At 58.5% G+C, this 16,588-nt stretch overlaps 1 protein-coding gene across 13 annotated transcripts in view; it reads left to right on the top strand.

Annotated features, from left to right (window-relative positions):
• Positions 1–16,588, top strand: part of PTPRS (protein tyrosine phosphatase receptor type S) — a 217,066-nt gene that overhangs the window by 196,898 nt on the left and 3,580 nt on the right. For all 13 annotated transcript variants that reach the window (XM_064175409.1, XM_064175408.1, XM_064175406.1 and 10 more), the window contains 10 exons: positions 2,274–2,397; positions 5,582–5,757; positions 6,300–6,419; positions 6,549–6,703; positions 9,552–9,837; positions 10,972–11,150; positions 12,595–12,721; positions 12,807–12,932; positions 14,821–14,975; positions 15,819–15,954. In XM_064175409.1, the coding sequence (XP_064031479.1) occupies positions 2,274–2,397; positions 5,582–5,757; positions 6,300–6,419; positions 6,549–6,703; positions 9,552–9,837; positions 10,972–11,150; positions 12,595–12,721; positions 12,807–12,932; positions 14,821–14,975; positions 15,819–15,954 (1,584 nt within the window). The remainder of the gene's footprint in view (positions 1–2,273; positions 2,398–5,581; positions 5,758–6,299; positions 6,420–6,548; positions 6,704–9,551; positions 9,838–10,971; positions 11,151–12,594; positions 12,722–12,806; positions 12,933–14,820; positions 14,976–15,818; positions 15,955–16,588) is intronic.

The following is a 16,588-nucleotide window of genomic DNA, read 5'->3' as shown; positions in this document are numbered from 1 at the left end:
AGAAAAATTCCCACCTTGGCAGGGCGGTCCCCAGGCAGGCTGAGGCAGGGGGGAGGAAGGCAGAGAGCATTGCAGCCCCCCACGTTCCCCGTGCTGCTGTGCCCTGGCATCCTCGTCAGCAGCTGGGCAAAGGCTGTGTGCTGCCACAGACCTGCTCCTGTCTGCCCCCGCTGCTGTGGCTGCAGCACTTAAATCCCAGCGCTGACGCCAGGCGCTGCTGGTGCCGTCGGGACTGGAGTTGCTTTCACTGCACGTCGAGCACAGGACCGAATTGTTTGGTGGTGTGCCCTGATATTTTTAGCCTGATAACAAGTCTAGGCTGCCGGGTCCTGCTTACAGGCAGAGTGAGGGGAGATTTCCTGAGCAGAGGACTGCTTCTGGGGTGCTTTCTCCCCGGGCTTGGCTTGCAGCAGCAGCAGCTCCGCGTTGCACGCTGCAGAAGGTGCATTCGCTCTGCTGGGGTCTTTTCACCCCCGACACTGGGGGGGTTGGGGTTGGGGGGGGGGGGGGGGAACAGCAGCCTGTTAATATGCTCCATCCAGATTTCCAAGGCTGATTTGCATAATGCAATATCCCAAGCGCCCTGGCTCCATTCCAGCACAACCTCCTCTAGTGGGAGAGCCAGAGCTGAACAAACACCGCTAATGAAATGAGTGCGAGGGAGATGAGAGGGCTGGAGAGCAAACAGCCGCATTACAACTGGATAAATACCCATTAGTTAGGAATGCTCCTTGTGTCGGCTGCTTTTGGACCAGCGCTGCCGCAATCGCCGGAGCTGAGCTCTGTCGGGGACGTTTCTGAGCTCGCCACGAACAGCGGAGGGCAGCAGATGCCAGCTGAGCATCTACCCCAGCAAGCGAAAAGGGACAGATGCAGGCATGTGCAGGACCCCTGTCCCCACCACCCAGGAGTGGCAGGCAGGGAGAAGGGGAGAGTGAACAGCAGGAAACAGCTCAGCACGTTCCTGCCAAGCCTCCAATTGAGGCAAACCCCAAGGGCTCTGCAAAATGATGAAGGAATTAAGCCCTTGTTTTATTTAATTCTCTGGCTGAGGATTTAGAGGTAAACGTAATTAACCTAATTTCCATATCTGGGACAGCTGGACTTTAGAGGGGGAAAAAAAAAACCTCCCCAGCCACCAAACCTGGCATAAATCACCAGGACAGGCAGAGAGGATTTTTCTCTCCAGTGCATTTCATTGTTTATTCCTTCATCCCTTCTAGGAAAAAGCCTCCTTGATGCAGTTTCTTCAGGCCAAGGCCCTTACACTTCTCCTTCCAGGGTGATGCTCTTGTCCTGCCCCTGCCACCCTCTGTGGTGCTTTTTGTCCCCTTTGCACCTGGGAAGCCTTTGTGATCTCAGGTCCTGCTTGCCCCTGCTCTGCACAGAGCAGCTCAGTCCCTCCCTGATGTTCCAGGCCCCACTTGCAGACCTGGTTCTAAGCCTTGCCCTAGCTTAAGTATCTTCTTTCCCAGGTGTTCTCTTTCCCCAAGACACTTCCTTCTGAATGCTATTTAGTTAAACTGAGCCTCTCCATCATTTCACAGGCACACCCCAAGGGGGTTGCTGCAGTTCTCCCCCAGCTGCTGCTGCCCATTTGTCGTGGCCAGCAGCACAGAACTGGAGCCAACCCAGCGCAGCCTCAGCAGAAGCAGGAGCCAAAGCTTCTTGCAGCCTGAAATTGCAGCAGTGCTCTTGGCACAGGGTTGCACTGCATGGTGCTGGAGTGGGGATCGTCCTGGGTGCCACTGTGGGTGCGCTTGGGGCCAGGGCAGATGGGACATGAGCAGCCTGTGCCACCTGTGTGGGGCTTTTCCACAGCAAAGAGAGGGCCTACAGGAAATCTGGGAAGAGACTTTTGCTTGGGCTTGTAGTGACAGGGTAAGAGACAATGGCTTTGAGCTGGGAGAGGGCAGGCTGAGGCTGGAGATGAGGAGAACATTCTTGACAGTGAGGGCGAGGAGACACTGCACAGGTTGCCCAGGGAGGTTGTGCATGCTCCTTCCCCAGAGGTGTTTGAGGCCAGGTTGGATGAGGCTTTGAGCAGCCTGGGCTGCTGGGAGGTGTCCTTGCCCGTGGCAGGGAGGTTGGAACTGGATGATCTTGAAGGTCCCTTCCAACCCAACCCACTCCATGAATCTCTGAGTCCTTGAGGGAGCAAGCAGCGAATGCTACGTTCCTCAGCTCCATCCTCAGAGCTGTTCTCTTCCTCTCAGAGCTTGGTTTGCTGCTTTTCTCCTCTTCTAACCTCTCTTCTTTCCCAATTCCTGCAGTCCATTGACCCTGGCCAGCAGTTCACCTGGGAGCACTCCAACCTGGAAGTGAACAAGCCCAAGAACCGTTACGCCAACGTCATTGCCTACGACCACTCGCGTGTCATCCTGCTGCCCATCGAAGGTACTGGGGCACTGCTGGGGCATCTCCACTGCCACACCTTAGAGCTGGGCTGAAGCAGCTGCAGGCAAACCCTCTGCACCTGTCTTCTCCCTTTCCTCTTAGCCTCTGCTTGTATTCTTCTCTCAGCACCTCTCTAGGTGTTGAGCGCTCAGGAGGTGCCTCTGTGTGGCAGACGTCTGTTGAAGCCTGGTGCCTGACGTTCCCTGGAGCTCCAAGGGCTCCTTTCAAGGGCTGCTTTATCAAGGAGCTGCCTTCCTTTGGCTCGGAGATCTCTGCTCCACACCTTTCTGCCTGAAGGCAACAATTCAGCCCACAAAGAGCTACAGAGAGCGCAGGAGTAGAGCAGTGGGGGGCAGCGGAGTGTGACTGTACAGAGGGTGAACAAGAAGTCAGCACCGGGGGTACCATAAGTGTAGAACCATAGAATTGTTTGGCTTGGAGAAGACCTCCAAGATCTTTAATTCCCAGTGCTGAGCTGACCCCACCATGGCCACTAAACCATCTCCTCAAGTGCCAAGTCCACAGGTTTCTTGAACACCTCCAGGGATGGGGACTCTACCATCACCCTGGGCAGCCTGTGCCAATCCTTGATCACTCTTGCAAGAAAGAAGTTTTGGACATCAGAAGAAACTTCTTCACTGCAGAGGTTCTCAAAGCCTAGAACAGGCTTCCTGGGGAGGTGGTTGAATCCCCATCCCTGGTGGGGTGAAAAGGGGCAGAGGTGTGGTGCTGAGGGCCGTGGTTTAGCAGCAGACTTGGTAGAGTTAGAGAGTGGTTGGACTGGATGAGCTTAAAGGGCTTTGCCAACCAAAGTGATTCTGTGATTGTAAACATTCCTCCTCCTGCAGGTGACTCTGCTTTGGCTTGATTCTCTTCCTGAGGTGAATACTGTGTGAGCCGAGGACAGCAGAGTCCTCAAGGAGCTGCTTTGTCATTCAAGGGGAAGGAAAGGAGCAGGAGTGTAGGAATGAAGGATGCTTCCTGCTGGCCTCTGCTGTCAGGAAAACAGAAGCACAGAGCTGGATGCAGGCAGCAGCCCTGACTCTGCCCAAGTGGCATCATGAGGGACTGATGGTGCAAATCTGATGGGCCAAGGTTTCATGCTCAAGCCCCCGAGAGGCTGTGACAGGTCTTGGCTGCTGAGTTCCTCCCTGCCAGGCTGCGTTTGGTGCCGGGGGCTGGAAGATGAAAGGAGTTGGAGGAATTAGTTGTTGCTTTCTCTTTGTTTTACATCTGGGTTTGTCAAGGCTGCAGATTGTCACTGCCTGCTTGGTCAAGAAGCAGCAGAGGCTTTAATTCCATGAGTGCTCTGCCAGGGAAGTGCTGCAGGAGCTCATGGCCACCGTTTGGAATTACAGAGCGGACCCAAGGCGGCTGCAGAGGAGATTAATTCTGGGAGCTCAGCCTTGATCGCCTTCCTGCTGCTGCTGCACAACCTCCTTCCCTCCTGAAATTTCGGATTGGGCAGGAATGGGGGCAGGGAACCCTCCAGAAATTTAATCAAAAGCTATATCTCCCAGCAGCTGCAATTGCCAAGCACCCTGGAGGGCTGGCAGGCAATTCAGCCTGGGCTGCACCTTGCCAACAGAGGCAGCAGCGTCTGTCGCTAGCAACCCAATTTCATCTTGGTACTGCTGCCCACCCTTGGCTCCCCTCAGACAGGAGTTAGGAGCTGTGTCCCGAGTTAATCATGGGTTAGCAGAGCCCTGCCAGCCTTGCCAGCCACTCTGCTGGAGTTAGGAAAGGGCCAAATCACCAACTGGCACAGATCCTCCGTGCCAAGCTCAGAGCCTCTCCAAAGCTGGACCTGGCCATTGGTGTGTGCCAGTGTCCATTGTAATTGCAGAGCAGTTTTCTCCTGCCATGTCCCAATCGTTCTGGCAGTGCCTTCTGCCACTCCACCCAGCCTCTCAAAGAGGCACACAGGCAGGCAGCTGGAGCTCAATAGCCTGGAACTCATGTGGGTGGAAAAAACCCACTCCTAAATGAGAGCAGGCAAGTCAAAGCCTGTGGGCAGAGCCTTTCCTGGCTTCATCCCTCCTCTTGTCCAGCTGGAGCTCACTCTCTGGGAGCAGCCATTGCACAGTGCTCAACCAGGTGTGTTTGCTGCTCAGGCTCTGGGCAATCTGGGACAAGGACTTGGGGTTGTCCTGCTTGAGACCAGTGGGGTGAGAGCCCTAGCTCAGGACTTCTGTTCCTGTTAGCATCTCCAGGAAGAAGGTGATGGTTTCAAGGCTTTCCCTTTGGTCTCTTTAATATGCAGGAGTCAGAGAATGTTATGAGTTGGGAGGGACCTTTAGAGGTCATCCAGTCCAGGGACATCTGCAGCTAGAGCAGGTTGCCCAGAGCTCCAAACAACCAGACCTGGAGTGGTTCCAGGGATAAGGCATCTCCCACTCCTCTCTGGGCAGCCTGGGCCAGGCTCTCACCACCCTCTGTTTTGATATATTCTTCCTTCTCTCCAGCCTGAATCTCCCTCTTCCAGTTTCAAACCTTCATTCCTTGTCCCGTCACAACAGGCCCTGCTCAAAAGTCTGTCCCCAGCTTTCTGCTCAGCCTCTTTAAGCACTGAAAGGTCTCCCTGGAGCCTTCTTTCCTCCTGCAAGAAGCTATTTGCCTGCCTGCAGGGCAGAGGGAAGGGACACAAACCCTATGAGGAGAGGCTGGGGGGGTGCAGCCTGCAGCAGAGGAGGCTCAGGGCAGAGCTCATTGCTGTCTGCAGCTCCCTGCAGGGAGGCTGTAGCCAGCTGGGGTTGGGCTCTGCTGCCAGGCAACCAGGGCCAGAAGAAGGGGCCCCAGGCTGAAGCTGTGGCAGGGCAGGTCTAGGCTGGATGTGAGGAGGAAGTTGCTGGCAGAGAGAGTGATTGGCACTGGAATGGGCTGCCCAGGGAGGTGGTGGAGTGGCTGTGGCTGGAGGTGTTGAAGCCAAGCCTGGCTGGGGCACTGAGTGCCATGGTCTGGTGCTTGGGCAGGGCTGGGTGCTAGGCTGGGCTGGCTGAGCTTGGAGTTCTCTTCCAACCTGCCTGATTCTATGGTTCTAAGGTTGTTAGAATTGTCCTACAGAGCCCCAGGCTGGTGGAGCTTGCAGAGGACTGATCCCTCATGACATTCCTGTCAAGACCTCCTCAAGCTTCCGAGTCAGCCCTGCAGCATTCCCTGACTTGTTTGCTCTGCTTTCCTGCAGGAATTGTGGGCAGTGACTACATCAATGCCAACTACATCGATGGCTACAGGAAGCAGAATGCCTACATTGCCACCCAGGGCCCTCTGCCCGAGACCTTCGGGGACTTCTGGAGGATGGTGTGGGAGCAGCGTTCAGCTACCATCGTTATGATGACTAAGCTGGAGGAGAAGTCACGGGTGAGAGGCACGAGAGGGCTGGCAGCTTAGTCACAGTCCTGGGGGACTGGGGAACAGCAGATCCCTTTGATCTCCAGCCCACATTGGTACTCGGGGTGGGGAGTGTGGGCTCTGCCAGCTTTGCCAGCACCCTGATTCATTGCTTTAATACACCAAACCATTCACCCCAGGCAGCTGCAGCCTCCTTTGCAGCTCCAGGAGGGGAGAGGACACTCAATCCCAGTGCCTGCTTGGTGGCTCTGTCTTGGAGTTAATCATCTGGCAAGTTTCACGTGGAGTTCTCTTGTTTAACAAGCCCCAGTCCACCCACCCTGATCTCCAGGCTCATTCCAGCCGTGATGGATGTGGTGCAGCAAAGCCTCTGCTTAGTCAGTTGGAGCTTTCCACACTGGGTCTGTTCCTGTCCTGGTGCGCTGCAGAGACTCTGCTGCACCTCCCCTCCCCTGGCCAACTTCTGCACCAACATCAGGCCAGTTCTGGAGTGATCTGCAGCTCGTGGTGCTGCTGGGTCTGTTGCTGCATTAATGCCTCCTGTCTTCCAGATAAAGTGTGACCAGTACTGGCCAGGCCGAGGCACAGACACCTATGGCATGATCCAGGTGACGCTGCTGGACACCATCGAGCTGGCCACCTTCTGCGTCCGCACCTTCTCCCTGCACAAGGTCAGCCTTCTGCTGCTGCTCGTTTCCCCTCGGGGAAGGGCTCTGGCACACTGTCCTGGCATGGCAGAGGCAGGGCACAGGGTCGTGCTGGGGCCTCACACCGCTGCTGCTGCTCTCCTGCCTTTGCAGAACGGCTCCAGTGAGAAGAGGGAGGTTCGGCAGTTCCAGTTCACAGCGTGGCCTGACCACGGGGTCCCTGAGTACCCCACCCCCTTCCTGGCCTTCCTCAGGAGGGTGAAGACCTGCAACCCCCCTGACGCTGGTCCCATCGTGGTGCACTGCAGGTACTGCTGTCCTTCACCTGGCTTTTGCCCGGGGCAGCTGCAAGGGAGGCAGAAGCTCAGGGGGTTGCTGATTGGCACCTGGGAGATGCCTGCTCTCTTGCTCAGCAGCCACAGCTGTCATGGAATCACAGAAGAGTAGGGATTGGAAAGGACTTGTAGGGATCATCAAGTGCCCCCTGCCAATCCACGGTGAAGTGGATTCCCCCTCAGCATCTGAGGAGGATGCTCAGGGTTGGTTGAGTGCAGGATCTCCTGAGATGAGCGCTGGAGGTGCCCCAGGCTGTGCTGCTGCCTGGCTCTGTCTGCAGGGGCTGCTGCTTGGCACAGAGGGAAAGGAGGAACCATAGAATCACAGAACGGTTTGGGTTGGAAGGGACCTTCAAGACCATCCAGTTCCAACTCCCTGCCATGGGAGAGCGACCTCCCTCTAGCCCAGGTTGCTCCAGGCCTCATCCAACCTGGCCTTGAACACTTCCAGGCTTGAAGCCTCCAGAACTCTTCTGGGTAACCTGTTCCAGAGCCTCACCACCCTGCTGGGGAAGAATTTCCTCCTAATGTCTCCTCTAAATCCAGCTTCTCCCAGCCCAAAGCCATTGTCCCCTCGTCCTGGCACTCCCAGTCCTTGTCCAAAGTGCCTCCCCAGCTCTCCTGTAGCCCCTTCAGGTACTGGAGGGCTGCTCTAAGGTCTCCTCTGAGCTTTGACTTCTTCAGACTGAGTAACCCCAACTCTTAGCCTGTCCTCACAGAGGAGGTTCTCCAGCCAGTCCGTCATCCTGGTGGCCTCCTCTGGACCCACTCTTACCAGTTCCACCTCTTCGTGTTGGGGTCTCCAGAGGTGGCCAAACAGCTGGAGTGTGACGTGGCCCAGCTGCCTGCCGTGGCCCTGTTGGGTGTCTGGGGGGCAGAGCTGCAGCTGCCTGAGGCAGATCTGAGGCAGTGATTGAAAGAGGAGACTGTTGGAGTGCTGCAGCCATTGTGCTGGTGGCAAACTGAAGGCTCCCGTGGGCAGGTGCTGAGCCCTAATTCAATTTACAACCCGAGGAGGAACTCTGGCAGCCTCGGATCAGATAAACCCCCCCCCTCCCCCCAGCCCTGCTCCTCGGGAGGCTGTGGAGCAGCCTGCAGGTAACAGGGCACTGAGGAGACAGCTGAACTGTCCCTGCTGCGGGGGGCAGCTAAATCCTGACCCTCCTGCAGGGTGCAGCTGAAACAGGCTTTGTGAGCGGGCAACTTCTCGCTGACCTTGCAGCTGGCAATTAGCTGCCCCTCTGCCCAGATGAGTGCAGAGAGCTGCCAGCTCCCCGGGCACGGCAGCCTGCGCCCACATCAGCTGCTCAGCTCCTGCCGCAGCTCCAGGCGCCTGCCTGGCTGAGGTGTGAGGCAGCTCATTAGCAGAGATCAGGGGGGGCTTCAGGAGAACAAAAGGGGCTGCTGCAGCGCTGACAGCGAAGCCTTTAGTAGAGCAGCAGAGGCACAGCCCCTGCCAGAGCCCAGCCCCCGCAGGTTCGATGTGGCACAGGAACACCCGGGGACAGAGCTGGCATCGAGTTTGTCCTCACAGCGTCAGGAGGCTCTGGGCTGGGGAAGGATCTGAGCGATTCAACCTGCTCTGGAAGCCTTCAGATGCTGCCAGCCCTTTGTGCCAGCCCACAGCCCCCCTGCCTCCAACTGGGTGGCTGCTGGAGTGGCACTGGAATGGTCTGCAGGTGTGGGTGGCTGCTGGAGTGGCACTGGAAGGGCATTCAGGTGTGAGTGGCTGCTGGAGTGGCACTGGAATGGTCTGCAGGTGTGGGTGGCTGCTGGAGTGGCACTGGAAGGGTGCTTGGGTATGGATGGCTGCTGGAGTGGCACTGGAAGGGCACTCAGATGTGGGTGGCTGCTGGAGTGGCACTGGAAGGGCGCCCAGGTGTGGGTGGCTGCTGGAGTGGCACTGGAAGGATGCTTGGGTATGGATGGCTGCTGGAGTGGCACTGGAAGGGCGCTCAGGTGTGGGTGGCTGCTGGAGTGGCACTGGAAGGGTGCTTGGGTATGGATGGCTGCTGGAGTGGCACTGGAAGGGCGCTCAGATGTGGGTGGCTGCTGGAGTGGCACTGGAAGGGCGCTCAGATGTGGGTGGCTGCTGGAGTGGCACTGGAAGGGCGCTCAGGTGTGGGTGGCTGCTGGAGTGGCACTGGAAGGGCGCTCAGGTGTGAGTGGCTGCTGGAGTGGCACTGGAATGGTCTGCAGGTGTGGGTGGCTGCTGGAGTGGCACTGGAAGGGCGCTCAGGTGTGGGTGGCTGCTGGAGTGGCACTGGAAGGGCGCTCAGGTGTGAGTGGCTGCTGGAGTGGCACTGGAAGGGCGCTCAGGTGTGGGTGGCTGCTGGAGTGGCACTGGAAGGGCGCTCAGGTGTGAGTGGCTGCTGGAGTGGCACTGGAATGGTCTGCAGGTGTGGGTGGCTGCTGGAGTGGCACTGGAATGGTCTGCAGGTGTGGGTGGCTGCTGGAGTGGCACTGGAAGGGCGCTCAGGTGTGGGTGGCTGCTGGAGTGGCACTGGAAGGGCGCTCAGGTGTGAGTGGCTGCTGGAGTGGCACTGGAAGGGCGCTCAGGTGTGGGTGGCTGCTGGAGTGGCACTGGAAGGGCGCTCAGGTGTGAGTGGCTGCTGGAGTGGCACTGGAAGGGCGCTCAGGTGTGGGTGGCTGCTGGAGTGGCACTGGAAGGGCGCTCAGGTGTGAGTGGCTGCTGGAGTGGCACTGGAAGGGCGCTCAGGTGTGGGTGGCTGCTGGAGTGGCACTGGAAGGGTGCCCAGGTGTGGGTGGCTGCAGGGGCAGAAGGAGCCCTGGCCTCAGGCTGTGCCCCTGTGCCTGGCAGCGCGGGCGTGGGCCGCACTGGCTGCTTCATCGTGATCGATGCCATGCTGGAGAGGATCAAGCACGAGAAGACAGTGGACATCTACGGGCACGTCACCCTCATGCGGGCACAGCGCAACTACATGGTGCAGACAGAGGACCAGTACAGCTTCATACACGATGCCTTGCTGGAGGCTGTTGCCTGTGGCAACACGGAGGTGCCAGCCAGGAACCTCTACACCTACATCCAGAAGCTGGCCCAGATCGAAGTGGGGGAGCATGTGACGGGCATGGAGCTGGAGTTCAAGGTAATGGCAGGGGTGGGCACGGGGGCAGGAGGGAGTCACTCCTCACAGGAGCTGTCTGTGGAAGCACAGAATGCCAGCGTGGAAGGGTTCACAGTGTCACAGTATCATCAGGGTTGGAAGAGACCTCACAGATCATCAAGTCCAACCCTGTACCACAGAGCTCAAGGCCAGACCATGGCACCAAGTGCCACGTCCAGTCCTGCCTTGAACAGCTCCAGGGACGACGACTCCACCACCTCCCCGGGCAGCCCATTCCAGTGTCCAATGACTCTCTCAGGGAAGAACTTTCTCCTCACCTCCAGCCTAAACTTCCCCTGGCACAGCTTGAGGCTGTGTCCTCTCGTTCTGGTGCTGGCCACCTGAGAGAAGAGAGCAACCTCCTCCTGGCCACAACCTCTCCTCAGGTAGTTGTAGGGACCTCTGGAGATCATCCAGTCCAACCCTCCCGCTCCAGCAGGGCACCCACAGCAGCTTGTCCTGGAGTACAATAGCCATGGGGAGTTGGAAGCTTCTTGTGGAGAAGGAGACTCCACAGCCTCCCTGGGCAGCCTGCCCCAGGCCTCCAGCACCTTTAAAGCAAAGAGCTTTTCCCTTAAGTGAAACCTTCTGGGTTCCAGTTTGTGCCCCTTGCCCCTTATCCTGTCCCTGGGCACCACTGAGCAAAGTCTGGTCCCATCCTCTTGCCCCCCACAGCTCCTTTAGCTCTTGCTGAGCATTGCTCAGCTCCCCTCTGGGGCTGCTCTTCTGCAGGCTCTCAGCCTTTGCTCCTCCCAGAGCTGCTCCAGGCCCCTCAGCATCACCTTCTGCTGGCACTGCAGCAGCCTGGTTCAGGCCTTGCTAAGGCTGCTGATCACTTGGGTTCCATGGTAGGCAGCGATGACTTCTCTGTCTTATGCTACCAGAGATGCCAGTGGAGATCTCTGTGCCCCTGCAGGAGGCTTTTCTGGGCATTGCCAATCAGGCTTGAATTTGCTCCTTCCTCAGACTGAAACTTTGCTTATGGAAGGGGCTCAGACTCTGTGCCCACCTCAGGAGTCACACGGGGCAGGGGGAGCTGGAGGGGCAGGTTGAGAGGGGCCAGCTAAGCAAAGGCCCAGGTGAGCAGCTGGTTGTGCCCTCTGCTTCTGCCCTCAGCGCTTGGCCAACTCCAAAGCCCACACCTCCAGGTTCATCAGCGCCAACCTGCCCTGCAACAAGTTCAAGAACCGCCTGGTCAATATCATGCCCTACGAGACCACCCGGGTCTGCCTGCAGCCCATCCGCGGCGTGGAGGGCTCCGACTACATCAACGCCAGCTTCATCGACGGCTACAGGTGAGTGCTGCCCTCTTACTGCCGGCTGCAGGCGAGCACTGCCCTGCTACTGCTGGATACAGGCGAGCACTGCCCTGCTGCTGCCGACTGCAGGCGAGCACTGCCCTGCTACTGCTGGATACAGGTGAGCACTGCCCTGCTGTTGCTAGCTGCAGGTGAGCACTGCCCTGCTACTGCTGGATACAGGCGAGCACTGCCCTGCTGCTGCCGGCTGCAGGCAATCACTGCCCTGCTATTGCTGGATACAGGTGAGCACTGCCCTGCTGTTGCTGGATACAGGTGAGCACTGCCCTGCTGTTGCCAGCTGCAGGCGAGCACTGCCCTGCTGCTGCTGGATACAGGCAAGCACTGCCCTGCTGTTGCCAGCTGCAGGTGAGCACTGCCCTGCTGCTGCTGGATACAGGCAAGCACTGCCCTGCTGTTGCCAGCTGCAGGTGAGCACTGCCCTGCTGCTGCTGGATACAGGCGAGCACTGCCCTGCTACTGCCGGCTGCAGGTGAGCACTGCCCTGCTGCTGCTGGATACAGGCAAGCACTGCCCTGCTGTTGCCAGCTGCAGGTGAGCACTGCCCTGCTGCTGCTGGATACAGGCAAGCACTGCCCTGCTGTTGCCAGCTGCAGGTGAGCACTGCCCTGCTGTTGCCAGCTGCAGGTGAGCACTGCCCTGCTGTTGCCAGCTGCAGGTGAGCACTGCCCTGCTGCTGCTGGATACAGGCAAGCACTGCCCTGCTGTTGCCAGCTGCAGGTGAGCACTGCCCTGCTGCTGCCAGCCAGCAGCTCTCTGCCTGCCTCTGAGGGTAGGGAATCACAAAATTAAGCAGGTTGGAAAACACTTCTGGAATCATCGAGTCCAGCCTAGCACCTAAGCCCTTCTAATTAACTAACCCATTGCACTCAGTGCCTCATGCAGCCTCCTGTTAAGCACCTCCAAGGATGGGCACTCCACCTCCCTGGGCAGCCCATTCCAGTGCCAATCACTCTCTCAGCCAACAACTTCCTCCTAACATCCAGCCTCAACCTGCCCTGCCACAGCTTCAGCCTGGGTCCCCTTCTTCTGGCCCTGGCTGCCTGGCAGCAGAGCCCAACCCCACCTGGCTACAGCCCCCCTGCAGGCAGCTGCAGGCAGCAATGAGCTCTGCCCTGAGCCTCCTCTGCTGCAGGCTGCACCCCCCCAGCTCCCTCAGCCTCTCCTCACAGGGCTGTGCTCCAGGCCCCTCCTCAGCCTTGCTGCCCTTCTCCAAACACCTTCCAGCACCTCAACTTCTCTCTTGAATTGAGTGGCCCAGAACTGGACACAGCACTCCAGGGGTGGCCTGAGCAGTGCTGAGCACAGGGGCAGAAAAGGCCCAGGGGCTGGGCTCAGCTCTCCCGCAGTGATCCCTTGGTGTATCTGAAAGCTGCTGCCTGAGGCTTTATCCCTGACCCCCTCCTGGGCTCTCTGGCAGGCAGCAGAAGGCCTACATTGCCACGCAAGGGCCCCTGGCAGAGACCACAGAGGACTTCTGGAGGATGCTGTGGGAGAACAACTCCACCATCGTGGTGATGCTGACCAAGCTGCGCGAGATGGGGCGGGTGAGTGCCTGCCGGGCAGCAGCAGGGAGGGGAGCAGCAGCAGCAGCCAGGAGGGCTGGCAGTGACCTCTCTGTCCCCTTGGCAGGAGAAGTGCCATCAGTACTGGCCAGCAGAGCGCTCTGCACGCTACCAGTACTTCGTGGTGGACCCCATGGCAGAGTACAACATGCCCCAGTACATCCTGCGGGAGTTCAAGGTCACCGATGCCAGGGTAGGTGCTGCAGGCCTTCAGCTGGGGTGGAGGGGGGACTGAAACCCCCTGGGAGGGGCTCAGCTGGGGCTGCAGGGGGGTCAGAGCCATAGGGAGGGGTTAAACCGCCTGGGAGAGGTTCAGCTGGAGGGGCTTATACCCCCTGGGAGGGGTTCAGCTGGGGCTGAAGAGAGTTAAACCCACTGGGAGGGGCTGAGCTGGAGAGACTTAAACCCCCTGGGAGGGGTTCAGATGGGGCTGAAGAAGGTTAAATCCTCTGGGAAGGGTTCAGCTGGAGGGACTTAAACCCCCTGGGAGGGGTTCAGATGGGGCTGAAGAGGGTTAAACCCCCTGGGAGGGGCTGAGCTGGAGCCAGAGAGGGTCGAACTCACTGTGTGAGGGGTTTAGCTGGGGCTGGAGGTTAAATCCCCTGGGAGGGGTTCAGCTGGAGCTGGAGGGGGTCAGACTCACTGTGTGAGGGGTTTAGCTGGGGCTGGAGGAGGTTAAATCCCCTGGGAGGAGTTCAGCTGGAGCTGGAGAGGGTCAGACTCACCGTGTGAGGGGTTTAGCTGGGGCTGGAGGAGGTTAAATTCCCTGGGAGGGGTTCAGCTGGAGCTGGAGAGGGTCAGACTCACCGTGTGAGGGGTTTAGCTGGGGCTGGAGGAGGTAAAATCCCCTGGGAGGGGTTCAGCTGGAGCTGGAGGGGGTCAGTCTCACCGTGTGAGGGGTTTAGCTGGGGCTGGAAGGGACAAACCCCCTGTGAAGGCTTTATCTGAGGCTGGAGGGGGTCAAAGCCACCCAGCAGAGGAGGTGGCTTACAGAAAAGGTGGCAGCAGAGTGACAGCCTGGGGATGCCATCAGTGGAGGAGAGCCCAGCCGTGAGGGGGATGACACCACCCGACCCAGGCTGTCCTTGGATGGCTCTTAGCAAAGTGAAAGCAGTTTTCAGAGCTGCTGACTGAGCACAGCAGGGAGTCCCTGTTAGACACAGACACAGCTCTGGGGGTTAGCTGAGATGAGAGCAGAGCATGGACATCTCCCCAGCAGCTGGCAAGCCCCCAGGCCTGCGAGGGGGACTCTGCACCCTGCAGCAGGTGGCTTCAAGAGGAGCCACCTTGGCTCGTATCAAAGGGACACTCGGGCAACGTCAGGGTCAGTGCCAGGTTCCTCCTCTGAAGGAACATCTTGGTGCCTTCTGAGGTGTGTAACCCTTGTGCCTGCCACTAATGTCCAACCTGATGATTCTATCTGCAAGGCTGAGGAGGAGGCCTCCTCATCAGTCCTGCTGGCACAAGATTTATCTTCCTGTCAGCTGTAATCCTGACACCACAGCAGCTCCCTCTCGAGATTGATAGAGAGGCCAGAACCTCACCTTGGACTGTTCCTTGTGCTGAAGGCTTCACAAGTGCTCAGGGCTCTCAGCTCACCTGCCAGGAGCACAGAGCTGCTCTGACAAGCCAGCTCCAGACAGGTCAGCTGCACCTTCACCCTGAGGTGCAGGAGCTCCCCCACCCTGAGGTGCAGCAGCTCCCTCGCCCTGAGGTGCAGCAGCTCCCTCGCCCTGAGGTGCAGCAGCTCCCTCGCCCTGAGGTGCAGCAGCTCCCTCGCCCTGAGGTGCAGCAGCTCCCTCGCCCTGAGGTGCAGCAGCTCCCTCACCCTGAGGTGCAGCAGCTCCCCCACCCTGAGGTGCAGCATCTCCCCCACCCTGAGGTGCAGCAGCTCCCTCTGCTCTCACACCAAGCTGGGTTAGCTTCTTGTGCTCCTTCAGCAAGCAAGAGGGGGAAATAATTAAACAAATAAATAAAATGAGCCTTTTTTTTGGGGGGGGGGGGAGGGGAAGTGTCCTTTTGCATTCAGCAGCAGCACCAGAGGCTGGCTCACATCTTGCTCTTGTCTCTCTCCCCCCCAGGATGGGCAGTCGAGAACTGTCCGTCAGTTCCAGTTCACTGACTGGCCAGAACAAGGAGTGCCAAAATCAGGAGAGGGTTTTATTGACTTCATTGGACAAGTGCATAAGACCAAGGAACAGTTTGGCCAGGATGGTCCCATCTCTGTCCACTGCAGGTAGGCAAAATGGGAACATCAGGATGGAAAAGAGCAACAGGGATTCAAAAGGCTTCCAGGAGACCTTCCAGTGGCTGAAGGGGGGCTGCAGGAAGGTTGGGGAGGGACTATTGACAAGGTAGGGAGAGGAGGAGGAGGAGGAGGAGGAAGGAGTTTAAAGTGGCAGAGGGGAGACTGAAAGTGGATGTTAGGAAGCTCTTCACAGTGAGGGTGCTGAGACACTGGCACAGGTTGCCCAGGGAGGTTGTGGAGCACAGTAGCCTCCTTCAGATGCTGGCAGGCCACAAGAAGGTCACCTGGGAGCCTCCTCTGCTCCAGCCTGCACAGCCCCAACTCTTTCAGGCTGTGCTCACAGCAGAGCTGCTGCAGCCTCTCAGCATCCTCCTGGCCCTGCTCTGGACACTCTCCAGCATCTCCACAGCCCTCTTGTCCCAGGGGCTCCAGAGCTGGATGCAGGACTCCAGGTGGGGTCTCAGCAGAGCAGAGCAGAGGGGCAGAATCCCCTCCCTGGCCCTGCTGGCCACACTTCTGCTGCTGCAGCCCAGGCTCTGCTTGGCTCTCTGGGCTGCAAGTGCACACTGCTGGCTCCTGCTGAGCTTCTCCTCCAGCAGCACCCCCAAGTCCCTCTCCTCAGTGCTGCTCTCCAGCCACTCACTGCCCAGCCTGGATTGGTGCTTGGCATTGCCTCGACCCAGCTGCAGGACCTTGTGCTTGATCTTGTTGAACTTGTTGAGGTTGGCTTGTGCCCAGCTCTGCAGCCTGTCAGGGTCTCTCTGGGTAGGTTGTCACTCAGCATTTGAAAGCTGTAAGCTGCAGCTGCCTTCCTGTCTGCTGTCCCTGCAGTGCTGGCGTGGGCAGGACCGGAGTGTTCATCACGCTCAGCATCGTCCTGGAGCGGATGCGCTACGAGGGGGTGGTGGACATCTTCCAGACGGTAAAGATGCTGCGAACACAACGACCTGCTATGGTGCAAACGGAGGTGAGCAGGGCTGGGCCACTCTGCCGCCTCGGGCTGGGACCTGAAGGGGCTGCAGGAGCGCTGGGGAGGGGCTTCAGAGAAGGGCCGGGAGCGACAGGAGGAGGGACAGAGGCTTTGAGCTGGGAGAGGGGAGAGTGAGAGTGGAGATGGGGAAGGAACTGCTGCTGTTGCAGTACCTGAAGGCTGGGAAGGGACTTTGTACGAGGACAAAAGGGAATGGATTTAAGCTTGAGGAGGGGGGAGTTAGGCTGAGCCATGAAGATGCTCAGAGGGCTGCAGCTGTCCTCCTGTGAGCACAGGCTGAGAGAGTTGGGGCTCTGCAGCCTGGAGAAGAGGAAGCTTCCAGGAGACCTTGGAGTGGCCTTCCAGGATCTGAAGAGGGCTCCAGGAGGGCTGGGGAGGGACTATTGACAAGGTCTGGAAATGAGAGGAGGAGGAGGAATGGGTTTAAAGTGGCAGAGGGGAGATTGAAGGTGGATGTTAGGAAGAAGTTGTTTGCAGTGAGGGTGGTGAGAGACTGGCACAGGTTGCCCAGGGAGGTGAGACACTGGCACAGGTTGCCCAGGAATCTCTGACCCCATTCTGTGCTTCTGTGCTCCACAACCTCCCTGGAGGTGTTCAGGACCAGGTTGGA

Source organism: Pogoniulus pusillus, chromosome 41, assembly GCF_015220805.1.
Source record: "Pogoniulus pusillus isolate bPogPus1 chromosome 41, bPogPus1.pri, whole genome shotgun sequence".
NCBI classification, from domain to species: Eukaryota; Metazoa; Chordata; class Aves; order Piciformes; family Lybiidae; genus Pogoniulus; species Pogoniulus pusillus.
This window is presented reverse-complemented; position numbering and strand designations above follow the sequence as displayed.